Source organism: Chenopodium album, chromosome 25 (assembly GCF_948465745.1).
Source record: "Chenopodium album chromosome 25, dcCheAlbu1.1, whole genome shotgun sequence".
Lineage (NCBI taxonomy): Eukaryota > Viridiplantae > Streptophyta > Magnoliopsida > Caryophyllales > Amaranthaceae > Chenopodium > Chenopodium album.
This window is the reverse complement of record NC_137858.1, coordinates 36,262,823-36,282,108: the sequence shown is the minus strand read 5'-3', so window position 1 is coordinate 36,282,108 and position 19,286 is coordinate 36,262,823. Positions and strand designations below refer to the sequence as shown.

Genomic DNA, 19,286 nt, shown 5'->3' with positions numbered 1-19,286 from the left:
GGGGAGATCTTAAGAGAATCAATTTGAATAAAGGCCCCTAATTTTTTTAACTTAAAAGAGTATTTATGTACACTGCTGTATGAACTATAATATGCTTCAACTCTGACATGCAAAATTTTTGCAATTGAATAAAACATTTGGTCGGATAGAACTGGAGCTGCTTAGAGCGCCTGTTCAGACTTCATCTTCAGGAGAAGTTGCATTGCTGTCTGAATTCTCGGGAAGAGGATCTGACTTGGGAGTTTTAGAATCATTCAGTTTGCCATTTTGAGTCCCTCTCTCTGCACGATCATGTGATTTTGACTGAGTCCTGAAGGCCCTTTCAAAATCTTTGGCATTCACAGGATCAATAGCTAACTTGTTGAATTTTTGCTCCTGCAAAATGTGTCATACCTTATTTAGAATTCTGAACAAACAGAAAATGAGTATTTTGGCTACCATTAGCAAAAGAATGAGAAATTGAAGTGGGCGGTTTGATACACCAGACTACCAGATTATCAGCATTAATATACATAAAGTTTAAGATAACTGAGTAGAGGCAAAATAATTGTGCACGTATACATCGAGTGGCTTGTATTGTCTATTGGAATCAATTCAACCATTCGACAGCAAATTTCTACTGCAAAACATCCAAGTAAACAGACTAGACTACAGAAATCAACTATGAGGTTATAATATAATAATAACAGAACATGAACAATCCCTCTCTTGACAACTGACAAGTTTACTTTCGAAATAATTTAAGAGGTAAAAGTATTCTTAATCCAAAAGAAGCAGAAGAAATATATTAATTACACTAACAATAGCCTTGTACTTCGTCAGATGTTTGGGCATTAGATCACATAGTCTAAGCTTTTAAAAAGGTATAGTTTCACATATTAGTTAGCTGTCTTAGGTAATCTTTACAAATGGGAATGCTATTCAGATTCTTCATCCACATCAAGGTACCTGTATCCAGAATCCAACTCTTGGATACACCCTGATACATCTATGACGTATCAAGCAAGTCACAAAAACCAACATAAGAAGTGGGACACTGACACAGGCATAATTGCTAGATGAGTAACAAAGAGCTCAATTATATTCAAACAAAAGAATTTACGACCGCTACAAATTTAGTTTTCTACTCTGCCAAATAAATGTGACAAGAACTTACACCCTGCAAGGCCTCCAGCTTCTTCTGCAGCGCCTCGTGCTCAGCCTGAATGCGAAATGGAACTCCATGCTTTTGATACACATTGTTTTGTGCAAGGTCTTCATCAATATCGCTAACAGTAGTTGCAAAAGGATGATTTGCTGGAATCCACCTAACTGTATCAGGGTCAACATCAGGTGGAATTGCATCCCCTTCCTTAAGAAACACCTTAGGGCGCTTCCATTGATATGCTCTTGATCTCCTTTTCTGATGGATTGCTCGCTGTTCTTCTGTCAGAGTTACTGGGGCCAACCGATAAACCGTTCCACACATCTCTACTGAAGTATTACTGTTGCTTACTTTGACCATAGGATTATTGAATGGGTCTTCATATTTGAGAGGTTTGGAGCTGTAAGAATACATTGCAAGGAAATAGACATCAATTACATGCATCACTTGCACTCTTAAGTCATTGCAACAATCCCTTCATTCAAATATAATAATGACTTCTAGCATCAAACCTAATCCTAAGAAATTGATAACAAGTAGATATTTAAGTTGCATGTAACAAGGGTTATTTATTTATTTATAAATCACAGGTATTTTCCTTCATGGAAATTAATTGTCAAAAAAAAAAAAAAAAAAAAAAAAAAAAAAAAAAAAAGATATTAAGCTTTACAAAGAGTAGGCACAGTGTTTCAAAAAAGAATAGGCACAGAAAGCATGAAAACACATTCAGTGCTAGCTTATGTAGAGGTAACAAAGGCTAAATAGTAGAGATCAGACTCATACATGCCTCTTCTATCAGATCTTAGCTGGCCACGTCTAACAAGATCAGCCACAGAGCCAGGACTAGAGTCCCTCAACTGTCTTGCTACATAAATTCTCACAGCAATAACAAGGCATGTAGTTGCAATAAAGAATCCAAGTATTAAATTTGCTCCAGAATGTTTATTGATCTGATAAGCACCAAAACAAAGAATCATCAGGTTAAATGCTGAAAGATCAAATTTTAGTGCAGCAATGCAAATATCTTATGTCACCATAATGTCCTTATGAAGAGCATATCGTCGTACGCGGATAGGATATCACCAACGGAATTTGACAAGTTCAATTCAAAATGGCAATTATAGGTGATTACACATCCACTCACATTAAAAGCTAAGGCAAGCACCATAACTCATATAATATACATTACGAGCTAGGAGTACAAAAGTTTGACACATCTAAATCTACATAATGATTGCTAGATAATTCGAAAGAAATGACCGGACTTGTAAAATTTTCATTTCCTTTTCCCTTCACATCTTAGTTTCTTGCCCTAAATCAACCTCATAGGGCTCCTATAATGTAAAATGGGGGAATTAATGTGCCCGGAATCAAGAGATACACTTTCCAAAAACAAAAAGATGTATAACAGACTATGTTATTGCATCACACACAATCATTCCAACATCTCTTTCCCTGTAAAATCTAAAAGTATTTCTCAAAAATTGAGAATCAATATCGGCGTTTCCATGGAATGACACAACCTCGAATCCCCAATCGACATTTAGCGGGAAGCATGATAGTTTAGGTAGAAATAATTTTTTTTAGACAAGATTAAGAAGAACATCCAACCTCGCCACGAATTTAAACTTTCCAAGAGAAATTCAAGCAGAGATTCAACAAGTTCCAAAGTAGCCACCCACTAGCATTGCAATTAAAACACCATTTACCATTTCCAAATCCTTGCCACAACAAGAAACAATCGCTCCCCACCCCAAGCAGGCTGCATTCTTCCAACAAATAAACGATCTTCTTCGACGCTAATAAGTTCAAGCTATCAACTCATCAAGTATCCAATTACTAGTTAATACCTAGATTTTGAGGTTAAAACTACACAACAGAAAGTGCAAAACTCCTCCTTTCCTAAACTATTAGTAACAATTTTCATACTATTAACTATCCTCATTCCAATTACCATACCAAAACATATACTTGTAATAGATAACAAAATTCTCCAATTCAATTCTTACAAATTCTCATCAACATTTTAGCACAAATTTAATAAAAATATTAAATGCAAAAATGAAATAATAACAGAAACTGACCACGACAACAACAGGAGGAAGAGAAGCAACAGCTTGTTGAAGTTTCTGGAAAGATTTCCCCAAATTGAAAGCACTTGGCTGATTTCGAGCAGAATCGGACTGAGTCGAAACGGTGGAATCGGTGGTACAAGCAGTTAATACAAGTTTTCCGGCATAATTTCTGGGACGATTGAACTTGAAATTGGCATAATCAAATCCAAATTCAGTTCTGAGCTCAATTCCAACGCCATTGCTACAAATTCGATGCTAATTCACAAATTGCAGGCAATTCAATTTCAATTAGTATTATGAAATTCGACATTTTTTTAAATCAAAGAGTAGAAGGAGTGAGGGGTACCTGAGAAGAGAGAAAGGAGAATCGGAGTGAGCACAAAGACGCCATTTTTGGCAGGGGAGAAGCCAAAACATTCACATTCACAAACAACATTGAAATTTTGGAATTAGATTTTTAGGTTTTTTTTAATTTTATTTTATATCTGTAAAATTAAAAGGACCAGCAAATTTTACTCAACAACAATTTACACTTGTAAAATTTTTACAGTAAATTTATTTATTTATTTATTTTGGTAAAGAATTTTTAGAGTGGATTTAAATGGTGATAAACTAAGGATTCCATATGTTTTTTAAAAGATCCCATAAATACGAGGTCGTACAGATTATGGAGTATAAGCTTATTTGCATTTTTTATTTATTTATCATAACAGTGAATTAGTGATACACTTGTACCTTAATCCTAAATAGCACACATTCCACCCTCAAAAAAAAAAAAAAAAATAAATAAATAAAAAATAGCACACCAAGTCACCAATATAAGTACGGAGTAATTTACATCCTCCGTACATAAATGATACGAGTAGGAGTTACTGCATATTAAACAATTATCATACAAAGGTAATCACATATTCTTAAAATTAGTTGGCTAATACTACTACGTACGTTTATTCAAAATATCTACAATCCTATAAAAGGCAAGCGATCAGCACACCACGACACCAACATCGATAATGATATTGATGCATACACGCATTATTGCTATACTAGTTCGTGGAAAGCAATCAGTGTAGCATAGACTAAAGTTTAAGATGTTGAAATAACACAACCCTTTACCCCAAAAACAATCAGCTTTGCTTATTTTGTGTAATGGATCCTGAAGATACCCTCAAATGGTGCATTTTAGATCCTTCAGAATCTCTTGTTTGTGCTCACTTTGGGAGGAAACCTTTACAAAAGATAATATGGGGGAAAAAGATCCTTTACAACCATGGTTCCCACATCAAGTCACAATTACAAATGAGCTAGTTAAACCCATTACAACGTGTTATTTGGTAAATGGGCGTGCACACATGGTAAATTATTTTGAGATACTCATGAGTCCATGCACAATATGATATCCCACCTGGGCCACCTCGATTATCGTTGGCACATAGTTTAAGGAAGGGATGCGAGAAGGTAAACCTTAATAACCCAACTCGTCCCTTTACCAGAGTTCAAGTCATTTTAACTAAATCGCCTGTATATTTTCTTTCCATAAACTACGTAGGGTTATTAGTAATTTTTGTAGCTATAGGGATCCAAATCCTGCTACTAATGATATGTATTTACTTTCTAATTCCATCTACACTTCTTCAATTTAGGAAATCAAATACTTGTATTAACTTCCTTACAGTTGTAATTGCAATCCTCTCGATAAGACTAAGCTTTGCACTAGCCTTTCTACATTGAAGGTTTCCCTTCTCTGAATCTTCGAAGATATGATATTCCAAATCAGCCAAAATTCAATCGTAACCAATACATGTATTAACATTACTTTCTCTTAGTTAGGAAAGCGCCTCTACATAAGGAAAAATGAGATAGAGGAGTTGAAAAAATAAAGAAGAATGTGAAGAGTGACATGTTACAATAAGAGTATAAAGTATTTGTACACAGGTATCACAGTGTTGTGCTTTCAGGGGCAGCAGGCTATACAGTCATTCGCTTCATATAATGGCTTGCTGTTGGCAAACAGATCAGCATATTGCAAAATTGTTAATCCTCCTTGGGATTGATTAGGAAGGGACTAACATCTGTTAACTGCTTTTCTCTGGTGGAATTACTTGCAAGAGCTCGACGTTTAGATTAAATGTTGCTCCAGGCTGCATTCATATAAGGAATAAAGGATGAACATAGTCCACATTGAAAATAAATGTTAGAATTTCAAAACACCGGACCAAGAAATGCAGTTCATGCTATATTGTCTTTTAATAAATCTTTTAAATGACGAACAGACTGATGTTTCTTTTGTTCATTATGTAAGTTCATTATGGAGATTGAATCATAGCTGCTTTCTATGTTTCCAACCATAGATTAACATTCTCCCAATTGCAAAAAAGGCAAAGAAAGATAAATCTAAGTGAGATGAAAATTTGACATGCTTTTAGTAATAAACTCTAATGTCAGCTTTTGTTTTCAAATGAACCATGCAATAAAATTGAACAATTCTTATCAAATAATGCAAGTACTTATCAGAAATTACCGGAATCTCGTTTGATCCTTTCTTCCCATATCCGAGTTCTGGGGGAACTATCACAGTCCTCTATTGCATTTGAAGCCAAACACCCAAAAGAGAGGGGGAGAGAGATCAGAGAGATAGAGCAGAATGTGAGAACTTAGCTTGTGAATAATATCCGAAGATTATCAACATTAAAGAAATTAAGACTTAAAAGAAATATGCGGTTTAGAAGATGAGGGAATCACACTGCACCTTGCCTCCCAGTTTCATTCCTTCAACAATACTGTACAAAGCTGGAGGAGGTTTAGGAGCTGCCTGGGCAGAAAATAATCCGTTTGGGTTATCAACAAACTCGCGCTTCCGTTCTCTTCCAGGAGTAGAGCCGACTTGGAATACATATGGCTGCAAAATGTGAAGGAAGAAATGCAGAAGCTGAGTATTGCACTGCAGACAACACACTATATACTGAAACTTGGAAGTTGTAAAAGGGCAGAGGCAAACATTTGAGTGAATTGACAATAAAGCATAAGCTTCTATAAAAGATAGAACAAACAAGAAAACATAAACAAACCTATGTCTGCAGAAAGCTGGGCAATAGTCCAATATTACTATCATCAAAATGCTAATTATAAAACACTAATTACTAAAGTGACAATAAAAAGGAAAGAGATGGGCAAAAAAACATAATAACCTGTGCAATGATCCGGTTTCCAGCCAAAAGCTTAGATTCGCGACTTGAGACAGCTGTTATTCCACGATATACACAATCAAAATGAACCTGTAAACCATAACCCCAGAGTAAGTTATTTGAAATAATTCAATAAGAGGCACAAAAAATCAACAGTAAAGCACACCTGAACTATTGATCCCTTTACAGCTACTGGTCCCCTCCCTTCATCAATATCGTAGTACTTCAATCCATCAGCTGCTTCCAAATTCAGACAAAGTTATGTTTGGGTTAGCTTACAGAAATGCTAGGAAGAGGAACAAGAGGGAGGAGAGGATAGGGTGAGGGGAAAACTATATCCCGACCACAACTATATAATCTGGCTGTCCTTACAGAATTGTTTGGATTAGATTATACTCCGTCCGTTATACATCTCCATTATTGTCTCACTCTGACAATCCAATTTAACATTCTGCATGTATAAAGTATAACAGCTAGACACCTAAAGTAAAATGTACTTTGCACACGATTCTCCATATATGGTGAAATTACAGCACCTTTGTTGAACTATCAGAATTCAGAAGCAAATCCAACTTTCATCAACAGGTCAAAATAGCATACATAGCCTTGCACAAGGATAAATTTATGGATAAAGAAAGATCATCATTCCTTGTATTCATTTTCAGAATGCAGAGGCAAGAGGCTATTAAATAACTTTATCTAAGGGTTATGGTGCAATTTCCTGACTTGTTCAAATTATGCCAACCACAGTCCAGCATCACTGGATTGCTGCTGTGGAAATAGTTTATAACAGCAAGCCAGCAATCTATAATCTATTATACATTATAGATTTCGGCGTGATTCTATCCAAATGCTCTCTTGCTCACTATGACTCAGACCCTAATAGAAAACCTCTGATAGAGGCAAATAGGTGGTCAATTGAGCAAGGACTTTGTACTTTTTTTTTTTTTTTTTTTTTGGTTGTATTGACAAACAAAGGTTTTGCAATGAACTATATGGCTCATGATGTTAATAGTAATTGATTCAACTGGAGTCTAACAGCTCTCTTACCAGCATCAGCAGCAGAAATAAAGCTAACAACGAATCAACAAACAAGTATATATCCTGCAAATGGAGGTTTCAATGTTTCAAGGAGGTCCAATTTCATGGAACAGAAACCCAATATCATAACTAACAATCTTATGAACCATTAAAAAAAATTATTTGAAATACATATAAAGTTTCAAACTCCAACCTCAAAAGTCCAATAAACAACATCAATTATCAGGATAACCTAACTTGACACAAAATTACAGACAATAACCCACCAAGAAAGCAAAAGTTTGCAACTTTATCAGAACCACATGTGCAAAATCAACAAAAGAACAAATTGACATTGCATTAGATACATCAAATTCAATCAATTATTCATTCCCACTTAAAACTCAATCATACCCACATGAGAAAATCATCAAAATAGTGCCAAAAACAACTAAAAACATCATTATGCAGTATTATAATAGAAAGAAATTAAGTAAGAAATTAATCAAGAATTAAAGAAGTAAACTAACAGCTAGTAAGATAATCTTCAAGAGGAATGATTTTTCTGCTCCTTCTCTCTCTTGCAAAGGAAGGAGGAGGCAATGAAATGAGGGTAATTGACAACAATGGAGTTAGAATTGCAGATCTTCTGCTGGAAAATGGTGTGGAAAGAGGGAGAATAACTGCTTGTTCATCCTTATTATTAGGCTTTGTTTGGGTTTCTCTGCATTTTGAGATGATTTGATGCTGGGAAATTGCCCATTTGCCTAATGCGTGTGTCATTTTTTGGAGTCAATCTTTAACCAAATTTCATGCCTATCTTTAGTTATCCAAACAGTTTGTGCAATGTGTAGTGTCCCCCACATAACTAAACTCAAGGGTAGCCTTTCTAGTTTATGATTGTGATCCAATTCTGAGGTTTATACAGGGGTTGGTGGTTTAGGCTATATTCGGTTCATCTTATCCAATTTGCTTAGTTTCCTTTTTTTTTTTTCTAAATTAATTATGACTTGGTTGAATGTGATTTTTTCACTTATGGCTCTATGAAGATAGGTCGAGCATATTACTAAATTTAATCGATTTTCAACAAAGCACTGAGGCCCCGTTCTTTAGAGCTGCTTTGCTCTGCTGAAATCTGTTCTGCTCGGTTATGCTCTGTTTCAATCTGCTCTGCTCTACCCTGCTTAAAAATAGTACTTAAAATAGCTGTCTGCTCTGCCCTGCTCTGCTCTGCCCTGCACTGCTTCAATTTGCTCTGCTGAAACCTGCTTTGCTCTGCTCTGCTCTGCCCAGAAGCTCAAAAGAACAGGGCCTGAGACTATGTGGAAACGAACTTATACGAATATACTTTGAAATTAGAATTACTATCAGTATTATAATAATTAGGGTTCCCTCTAGGTTTTCTCCTTGGGAGGGTTTTTTGGTTCCCTCCAGGATTTATCTCTTGGGAGGGTTTTTCTTAGCCTTGAAGCTTTCCTTCAATCTTCTCCTTCTCTCTCTTTCCCTTTCATCTTTTTTCTTCTAGTCTCAATTGTAAATTTTGTAGGAAAAAACTTTTTAATTGCTTTCAATAAAGGATCACATCTTTATGGTGGTATTTATTCTATTAGGTTTAATTAATTTGTTTGTTCGTCTTCCAAAGATTAAAGATTTAGGGTAGAGCTGCTCATTTGCGGGTTGGGGTCGGACACGGGCCGGTCCAAATCTTATAATTTTGTCCAACGGGCTTGATTTGCAAGTCCAAGCCCTTTTAAGCAGGCTTAATATGTTGTCCATACCCGCCTTCTTAAACGGACCCGGCTTGCCACGGGCTGACGGGCCTAATGACTTTTGTTATTTTCGGTGGATTTACAAAACGGGTCGGATGGGCCGGCCCGAAATATAGTTACCATTGTCCATGCCCGCCCATTTCAACAAACGGTACGGGCTTAGCCTGTCCATTAATTTATTTGTTTTTAATAAAGGTGTCCAAGCCCAAATTTTTAACGGGTCGGACGGGTCGGGCCTAGCGGGTCGGATTGTCCGTGAACAGCTCTAATTTAGGGTTTCACAATCTCCAAAAGCATCTAGAAGGCCATATGAGTTTTTTCACCAAACAACTATTCATCCGTGGATCTCAAGCCGATTTAGTGCTAACTCACATATTGTATTGCTTCGGATGAAGATTTTATAAAGGCGCTTGTTGATCGAATCTGCGATGTGACTAAATCTAAGGTGAATTGTATTTGTGTTGGAATTTTAGATTTCCTTGAAATTGTTTGTAAGTGTCGTTTGGCTCACAGATTGTATTGCTTCGGATGAAGATTTTTATAAAGGCGATCGTTGATCGAATCTGCGATGTAGTTCTAAGGTGAATTGTATTTGGTTGGAATTTAGATTTCCTTGAAGTAGTATATAACCAATCTTGGATTTATTTAATTATCAACTTAAGATTTTGATTATGTTGATCTACTAACATGGTACGAAAAATCAATGTGATTGTGTAAATGTCAAATCTCATCCACCCCTTCATTTCAAGTGAAATATACAAATAAATCAATACAAACAACTACAAGGGGATCAACATTACTAGAAGGATTAACTTAAACTATTAATTAGGTTTATCCTCGTTAAATATAAATATTTTTAAAATGTGAACTTGGACAAATGTAAAACTTTCACTGTTACAATTGAAAACGAACTAAGTAGTCAGTTACTTAATTTTATGAAAGTGAAAACATTTAAAATTATAAATTCCACCACTCCAACAAAGAATGATGGATTATGACATCATTGGAGAAACAAGTCAATTCCATATTTCCAATATAATTGAATTTGAATTTGAAGGTATTTAGTTTAGAAGGGAAGGTAGGATAGTGTAACTAGGAATGTTTAAACTTTAAGCTTAATAATTTCAATATGTTTTGCCCCTTTTTGGAAGAAAAATTGATTTGCACACCAAATTGCTTGATAGAGACAAAATTGGCGGGCCTTGTGAGCATTAACAAATAACAAATTGGATGGTTCCTAAGAATGAGGAATAAATGGCAACGATTTGCTTTTACAATTTTTATAAATAAAGAGGAACAAATGCTTATTCCATTACTAATTAATTCAATTGTTGTTTTATGATCGCAACATGAGGAATGCACAAGTTTCTAAGGAGATTAAAGTGATAAATAAGGAGTATGTATAGAATTCAATATTATGAGATGATTGAGAATTTGAGATCAAGTAAATCTATAATTTCTTCAAATAAATTATGTTGTAAATATTTTGCTAATTTTCAAAAACTTACATTATGTTCATCACACAATATAGGAACTACTAACGTCTCGTGCTGTATATTTTCATGATCTTTGTGCTTAACTTGCTTGAATTCAAGAGATAAATGCAATGCATATATATAATGTAAATTGAAATGATCAATATCACAAGTGTTTCTACCCTTTTTTGTATTGGTACACCTCCACGACTCCACTATACCAATGTAAGGTTTTTTTAAATTCTTAAGGGGTATCAAAAGATTCATATACACATTTATTGAAAAACAATTTTAGAAAATATTATTTGTGATAAACTTAAACCGAAAGAGAATGTATATAAGATCAAAATATTACAATTTTTTGCCACATATTTAACCGCTCTTTATTTGTTGTTTCTACTTTCTATTTAGGCGTGTGATAGATGTTATCTCATTAATTACTCTTTTATTTGTATCACTATTTTTTACCCTACCATGTGTGTACTTGTACATTTTTTTTTTCCTTTTTTTTTTGTTGCTACATTTAATTAGGAAGTGCTCTATATAGAGGTAGTTGATTGTTCACCAAAAGATAAATAAACCCCGTTTTAGAGATATATTCCAATTACATAACTAATTATTTCTTTTTTTTTGTCTTTTTTGGTAGATGGATGCATTTTGTTTGTTCAATTAAATAATTTTTTTTTATTTTATTATCCCCCCGTTATATATAGTACTTTGTACTCGTAGTATAATAACATTATTATTGGTTAATTTTTGATTTAATTTGCATAATGGGTTTCGTGTGGGGTTTAGTTAGCACCTTTTAAGTAGTATAGCTCCTCTTATAAAAAAAAAAAAAAATAGCTTTATATATACACTATTTAACCACCATAGATTTACATGAGCCACAAGTGTATTAATTAACAAGTAATTAACGGGGTACGTGGACCTTGTTTAGGCCATTAATTGTGTCATGTTAGGTCATAGGAATTAGAAGTTACGGGCAAATTAATTTATCAAATATAAAAGATGATTGCTGTCTGCAATTGCATTTACTTACAATTTTCCAACTTGTGGTCAAAAATAATATAAAATGTTATCTTTATTAACCAAATTTGTAGTAAAGAGTTTTAAATTGGTATTAATCATTGCATTGTCTTACCACTATAATTAGTAGGCTAACAACCCCCGTCTTTCTTTTTGTTTCTACTCAACGGAAATTTCTATTGTCAACTTCCAAGATATTGATTTCACGATCATGTTATGCTCTAATAATGCTCATTATTAAACCGGAGATATCTGAATACTTAGCCTATTCAGTGGATAATTTACCCATATTTTTTATTATCGACATCTAAAATACTACTCAGTGGAGTAATAGAATATCTAGTTATTATAATGCTCATTATTAAACCGGGAATATCTGAATACTTGGCCTATTCAGTGGATAATTTACCCATATTTTTTTATTATCGACATCTAAAATACTACTCAGTGGAGTAATAGAATATCTATTCCCTAGTTAAGAAAGACACAAGTGAGCAAAGACTACTACTGTACTACATATATACTCAAATGACATGGAGAAAGGTCGATAAACTATACAATCTCGTGACAATCTTTATCATGATATTGGCGATGACATGAATTATTAAATGTTATTAAGCACTAGTATTTACTAACTTTCAAGCTTTGTTTGACTAAAAGGGTCAATAGATCATCTATTAAATTGATTTTTGAAGAGTGACAAACTGACAAGTATCAAAAACAATTATATACTCGCAACCTCTATAAACAATGCCAACTAATTGACTTTTATAGTATTATTATTATTATTGATGTAGTGATACAAAGTCATCAACTCCATTGATTGGTAACTCATGTCAGCTAACCCGTTCTTTAATAATCACAACACTTAAACTGGCGAACAATGATATATATATTTTTTAACAATGATATATGTAATTTTTACTAATATATATATATATATATATATATATATATATATGTATATATATATATATATATGTATATATTCGATTTGTAGTGTGTAAATTATTACAGGGCCGTCTTTGGACATGTTTTTTCTCACACATAGAACAGGGCCTCCAAAAATCAGGGGCCCATAATTTTGTAAAAAAAAAAAATCATAACCTTACATATTAACCTTCTTCCCCGTAAAAGACCACCATTTCAAACTAAAACCTAAAAATTCATCCTAAATCGACTTTGCCTTTTAATTTCCAAAACAAAATTAAATTGATTTTGAAGTTATAATTGAGGATTTTGCTTCAAAAAATATTAAAAGGATGACACTTTTTAAATAAAAAGTTTTTGTTTGTTGTTTTATTGAATTACTATTAAACTTAGTAATATGAATATTTTACCTCTATAATAATTGGTATTACTAACTGGAAAAAAAATAAAAAATAAAAAAAACCATTTTATAATAAAAATATTTTTAACCTTTTAAAATAGTCCTCTAAAAATTAAAAGACCCAATTTTAATAGTTAGAACAGGGCCATTAAATTGTCGGAGACGGCCTGGTGTAAAATACATATGATTGAATTATTTTAACTTTTGCTGTAGAATATTATCACTAATCAAATTTATGCGTTTACAAGCGTATAATATATCAATCGTCACATCATTTGCCCATCCACCTATCCTTGATCCTTTGCCTGTATGAAGTTGGTGGAGCTTGGTTTGTTGGTATTGGGAAAAAAAAGTGGTGTAGTTCATGTTATATTCTAAAATGCATAATAGTACATACTCCTATTAAACAACGGGACATAGTTATGAGGGGACATGTAGTTCTTTATTCACCATTACACTACATTTTTAAAATTTCTAGGGCACATGACTTTGTTTGTTCTCTAAATGCTATATATAGTATTTATTGGAGGGTTTTCAAGATTACTCTTATTATAATTATTAAGGCACATTCGCATCGAGGTTTAGTGGATGCTCTAGGCGTAATCACGCATTTTGTAAAGGGTTCCAAAAACCCATTAATATCTAATTTGGAGATTATTCTCTATATAATAATGCTAATTTAATGAAGATCAAATTTTTATATTTATAGGTGATATGGAGCCTATCGATACTAGTACGTGAAAAATTATATCATTAATTGAGCATTTGTACTAGTATACATATTATATAAAGGACAAATCAATGTGTTGCGTATTTGATTAGTTAGGTTTTGCTTGTAACATGTACTAATTCTATACAGAGTGACCGTATTTAAAACTCCCTAATTAAGAAAGAACTTTACCATATATTTAATTTACCTATATACTCGTACAATTTGCATGGATACATTTCAAAAATAAAAAGATTAATCATATATACTAAAAAAGGAATTTATGTACAAAATACAAATATATATTCCATTAGTTAACCTAAACTAGAGAAGATGGTGGAAATACCGTCACGGCATTAAGAATAGAATTAATCAATTCAATGGTGTAAATAATAAACAGCTAGCAAAAATACAAGAAAAGATGCATAATATATCTATGAATCGATACTTTACTTGAGAAGGAAGTTTGATTAGCCAGAACGTAAACATGAAGACTAATTGAGTGGTAGATACTAGTTAGTAGTTAGCTGCTACTCCCACTAATGTCTATCTTTGCCTTCAATATCAATCCTCTCTAATCCATACAACATATATACTCGTGTATAAATATAACGTGCTTCTCCTATTTCCTAAATCCTAATGCATGTCATAAACCAACTACATTTCATTAAGCAAGACATTCTTAAATGCGAGTTGTTGGAATTTATATATATATAATACGAAGTAATACGGAGTACATTAAAGTGCATATATTTTGAGTATAAACTGTTGTGTTTGGAGAATTTTTTTTGGATAAAAGGTATATAAAACTAACCAACATGCAAAATTAAGTCATGCGTGAGTAAGTTATACTCCCTTCGTTTTAGAATGAATGACACAACTAGCTGAGATCTCGGGATTGGAATAATTGCATGATTCTTTTTAATTAGGTGTTACTATAAATAAAGTTTCATATAATATCAACTCTTTAATTTTATTTTATTAGGGGGCTAACGCGCATAGACGATGTGCACACATGTTGGAGTAGGTCTTTTGATTTGGTCTTATACCACAAATTTAGTTGTTGGTAATTAACATTAAAAAGAGGGCAAATACGTGAATAAATATTTTTAGTGTCCGCGCACATATTAATAAGAAATTAAGAATTCAAAAAAAGAGACAGCTGACATTAATGAGGATGAATGTGTAAGCAAATATTTTAAAGGAGTATAAATATCCTCAAACTATTCATAATAGTTTGCTTGAACTTTCTAAATATTATTGTAGTGGTAGTGGTTGTTGTTGTTATTAAGGATATACGGAGTATAAATTTTACATATAGTTTATTTTATATATTTATGATCTAATGTATTATCCAGTGTGTTTAATTTAACCATATCAATTATTGAACAAATGATATGATCAAATGAAATTGAGACCTAAGAAAATATATTATTCTGTACATCTACTTAAAATTGTCAATTTTTGCAAAAATAGTCTAATTTAGAAGTTAATACTCCATACTTCTATATTAAAAAAAAAAAAAAAAAAAAAAGGTTAATAAAATTCTAAATATATTGATAATTCAATAATCCTCCATCACCATATTTTCTTCTCAAAGAGAATGTATTATGCATGCATGTGTATAGCTCTGATTATTGAGTCTTAACTTTGAGATATACTACTCTTTCATCATCAAATTAGGGAACCTACGGTTTTGTAAGAAGAAGCTTCTAATCCACAATACGTTTTATCATTATTTTTTTAAAAAAAAAAGAAGAACTTTGAGTAATACTTTGTGGTCCATAATATATTGAGTCTTAACCCCTCTAGTAACCTCGGCCCTCAAGTAACTTCTTTAGTTACCCCACTTAAGTAACCTCCCAATTAACCCCTCTGGTAACCCCACTTAAGAAATCCCTCAAAGTAACTCATCTAGTAACTTCTTAAGTAACCCCCGACCTAGTAACCCTTGATCGAATCTAGTAACCCCTGACCTACCACCAACAAAAATCTACCACCCACCCAGAACCACCAGCAACGGACCAAACTAATCAGCAACGAAACCAGATCTAGAACCCAGAACCACCAAACCACCACTACCCACCCACGAAACCATGTACCACCAAACCACATCTACCCAGAAACGAAACCACTACGTTACCAAACCCACCCACGAACCTAGATCTTGAACCCAAAACCACCAAACCACCAATACCCACCCACGAAACCACCAAATCATCACCAACGAACCACTAATGGTTAGAGAGAAGACGACGAACACGACGACGAAAATGAGGAGATCTGGGTTGGAGCTTCGAGGAGATGTAGACGAAGACGACAACAGCGGAAGTCGGTGCTCGGCCAATGATGGATAAAAAGAGAAAGTTAGCCAGAGAATGGAGGAAAGGAGAGAGAGAAAATTTTAAAAAAATTGTGGCTGGCCGTATGGTGTGATCAGCCGCATATAAAACTTTGTTAATCATACTTACGGATTACGCTACCCAATTCTCTAAATTGATACGAGCATATATGAAAAAAGATATTGGAACATCGATCTATACTATGCATTATATTAATGTAGTTATTATCCAATGACACTCATGCTTATAACTCCAATGCAAGCATTTCTTTAATCTAGCTCCCCTAAAAACAACTTACATACTCTACTATGTGTTTTAGAGGGAAATCTGATTTAACGGATCTTGTTGGTATATGTACTTTCATAATATCCATTTTTCACAATTTTATTAAAATTTCATAGTCAAAGACATTAAGAGTCATAGCAAAGGCAAAGTGTTCATCATAGTTTGTAAAATAAAAGTAAGCAAGAAACTACAATACTTAGATAACAATCTAATATATTCCTAAAATGATAGTATAGGTTTGGAAATAGATGTTAAAATCACATATCGATGGATGTAATTAATATTCATTTCAAATTAATATTTCTACTGATAGTTTTCTTATCCAACACCCTTAAGGCCGTTAGCTTTTGCCTAATACTCGTATAAATTATTCTTTATACAGTATTATATAGAAATTGTAAAAGATCGTTGGAGGTATTTAGGGCCCTGTTCTCTTCATATTATTTTCAGTTTCGTTTCAATAAGTTCAGTTTAGTTTAGTTCAATTTAGCTCAATTTTATCAATCAGAAGTCAGACATGCCCTTAGTGTCGAGCCCTTAGTGTCGAAATTAATTAATATGATTCTCCGTATTATTTACATTGAATATTTTAAATTTTCATGCATTATTATTGAAAAATATTTAAATAGCCAACAATTGACCATAAAAATTAGAAAAGTCAATAAAGATAATCAATTCATACACGACTTAAATAATTAGATATATAAATATAAAAAAAAAATTGATCTTTTCAGAAATGTTTTATTCAAAGAGACAACTAACTTGGCCAACTAATCTTTTTCCCATGCAATTTGCACTCCACCTAGTTCACTCAATATGCGACCAAACAAAAAGAAACAAAAAATTAGCATACTAATACTAATCACACGATTTGTGCTCCTAATTTCTTTCCCCTTGGGATTGGGAACTTTCATTGTTCAATTCTCACCAATTTTCTTTCTTGCCCTATTGACTATTTTACTTTGACTAAATTATTATCTAAAACACTTGGAAAGAGAGACTTTGACACGTCACAATATAAATGAGATTTAATCACATATCTGATATCTCGGATAGCCGTTTTTAAGATTTTGTAATCTATTACAGAGTAAGTTAGTTGACATCTACTCAAACATAGAAAATACCATTTACGAATAAGCCAAAGTACTAATCCTCAACCTCAAAAGAAAATCTTAATGACTAGAAATAGATCATCACTAATCATGAAATTAACGAGTAAAATTAACCCACATTTGGGACAATAATAGGACCCAATTACTACTTTTTTTCATGTCATAGCATTAGGAAATTGGGACCCTTAATTAAGCAAAGTGCTAAGAGAACATGAAAAGATACTCCTAAAGATTAAAGGGAAATAAAGCTCAAAAAAAAAAAAAAAAAAAAATCTCCAATTGTCTTCTTCCATTTAAGGGACATTTAGATGGAACGAGAAATTTTGATAATTGATTGAGATTCCTCGCCATAACTTTTACTGTTCCAATCACTTTTACTTCCATCCTCTTCACTGCAAATATCAAATCAATTTCGAACTCGTGTATTCCGTTAAGACACGAGTACGACAAAATGAAGAGTCCGAATAACATAATTTAAATTACAAACCTTAGCTCGAATTGTGCCTTCTTTAAGGCAACTAGGGGTAAATTAATTTAATTAAAACACAAAATCAATCTTACATAATTCGATTTCATTAAATTAAAATTCTATCTATATATACTACACTAATTGAAAATTTACTAGTAAAAAAAAAAAAAACACAAATATGTACTGTACTCCATTAGCAAGAGGATTGATAGAAAAAGGGGTAATTTCTTAAGCTAAAAACCTAACCCCTAAAAAAAATTTAAAAATGCTAAGGTAAGAAAGTATTATTATGAATGTGATTATGATTATGATTATGATTATTATCTGTCGAAGTCGGAGCTCCAGCGGCGGAATTCTCCGGCAAACCGCCGCCACATTTCTGACATCTAACGGCGAGGATCTGACGGCAGGAAGGACACGAAGAGTGAGATCCAAGCCACGTGTCAATACACGACACGTGGAATCCATGGCCGCACTGAGGAAGAATCCGGATCTCTTCGCCGGCGGAGAAGTCCGACAAGCAGATAGCGCAGTCATCGGAGAGTTTACCGGCGTGATGTTCGGCGGAGTAAGCAACCTTGGGTAACGCCTTGAGAACCTTCTTTTTCAAGCCTTTGTTCGCCGGAGCTGAAGCCGCACCACCGGCGAAGCGGCGGAGCCAAGCGCAGCGTGCGACGGCGACGAGGCCGAGGACGCAGATGAGCGCGCAGAGGAGAGCGGCGAGGATGACGACGAAGTCGGAGTCGACGGTTTCGGTGTCGTCGGAGGACGGCGGCGAAGTGGTGGTGGTGCTGTTTAAGCTTCGTAGGAATCTCATTTTGAGGGTGGTTGTTGTTGTTGTTGTTGTTGAGAGAGGTTTTGGTTTTGGTTTTTGGAGGAGAGAGAAAATTTGTATGAGAGAAAGAGGTCAGAGGAAAGGAAAGAATATGGGAGTGAGATTGGGAGATGTGTTTATATAAAAAATATAAATAAAAATGGTATGGGTGTATATTGTGTAATGTGAATGCAACATTTATCTACTGTTCGTCTGTAGTCTGTATTTCTGTAAACCCTTTTTTGTAATTCTACTCTATATAGTCTATACAATTATACAGGAACAGGATTTTACTCTATCCATTTTATCCGATTGTGTATGTATGGATAATGTCTTTGCAAATCGAGCAGTGGATTGGATAATTGTGATTTGTAATATCGAGTAGTTCTATTTATTTTTTATTTTTAATTATGATTCAGTATGTGTTCGTATTTCACTGGATAACGTTAAGTTTTCTTTACATTTTAAAAAACCTAAACAGAATACAAAATAGATGATACACAACTAGTCATGTATAGAGTAGTAAGG

General features: G+C 33.6%; 2 protein-coding genes and 1 pseudogene across 3 annotated transcripts; all 3 read right to left on the bottom strand.

The window, feature by feature from the left end:
• Positions 1 to 22: 22 nt before the first annotated feature.
• On the bottom strand, positions 23 to 3,676 carry LOC145614515 (protein MULTIPLE CHLOROPLAST DIVISION SITE 1-like). Its single transcript, XM_081669570.1, has 5 exons — positions 3,566 to 3,676; positions 3,229 to 3,474; positions 1,928 to 2,094; positions 1,157 to 1,544; positions 23 to 375 (listed from the first exon to the last, which is right to left on the bottom strand). Exons 1-5 carry the CDS (start codon positions 3,653 to 3,655, stop codon positions 175 to 177), a joined length of 1,092 nt encoding a protein of 363 aa, XP_081525696.1. The 5' UTR covers positions 3,656 to 3,676; the 3' UTR covers positions 23 to 174.
• Positions 3,677 to 4,959: 1,283 nt separating this feature from the next.
• On the bottom strand, positions 4,960 to 8,280 carry LOC145615199 (peptidyl-prolyl cis-trans isomerase FKBP18, chloroplastic-like). 2 transcript variants are annotated; one of them, XM_081670269.1, is made up of 6 exons: positions 7,955 to 8,280; positions 6,571 to 6,644; positions 6,408 to 6,494; positions 5,969 to 6,118; positions 5,741 to 5,800; positions 4,960 to 5,360 (listed from the first exon to the last, which is right to left on the bottom strand). In XM_081670269.1, exons 1-6 carry the CDS (start codon positions 8,205 to 8,207, stop codon positions 5,295 to 5,297), a joined length of 690 nt encoding a protein of 229 aa, XP_081526395.1. In that variant the 5' UTR covers positions 8,208 to 8,280; the 3' UTR covers positions 4,960 to 5,294. The 2 variants fall into 2 exon arrangements, with proteins under 2 accessions (XP_081526395.1, XP_081526396.1); XM_081670270.1 differs by having other exon boundaries at positions 6,571 to 6,641.
• A 9,739-nt stretch (positions 8,281 to 18,019) lies between these two features.
• Positions 18,020 to 18,869, bottom strand: LOC145614839 (RING-H2 finger protein ATL80 pseudogene; annotated as a pseudogene).
• Between the last annotated feature and the right edge of the window lie 417 nt (positions 18,870 to 19,286).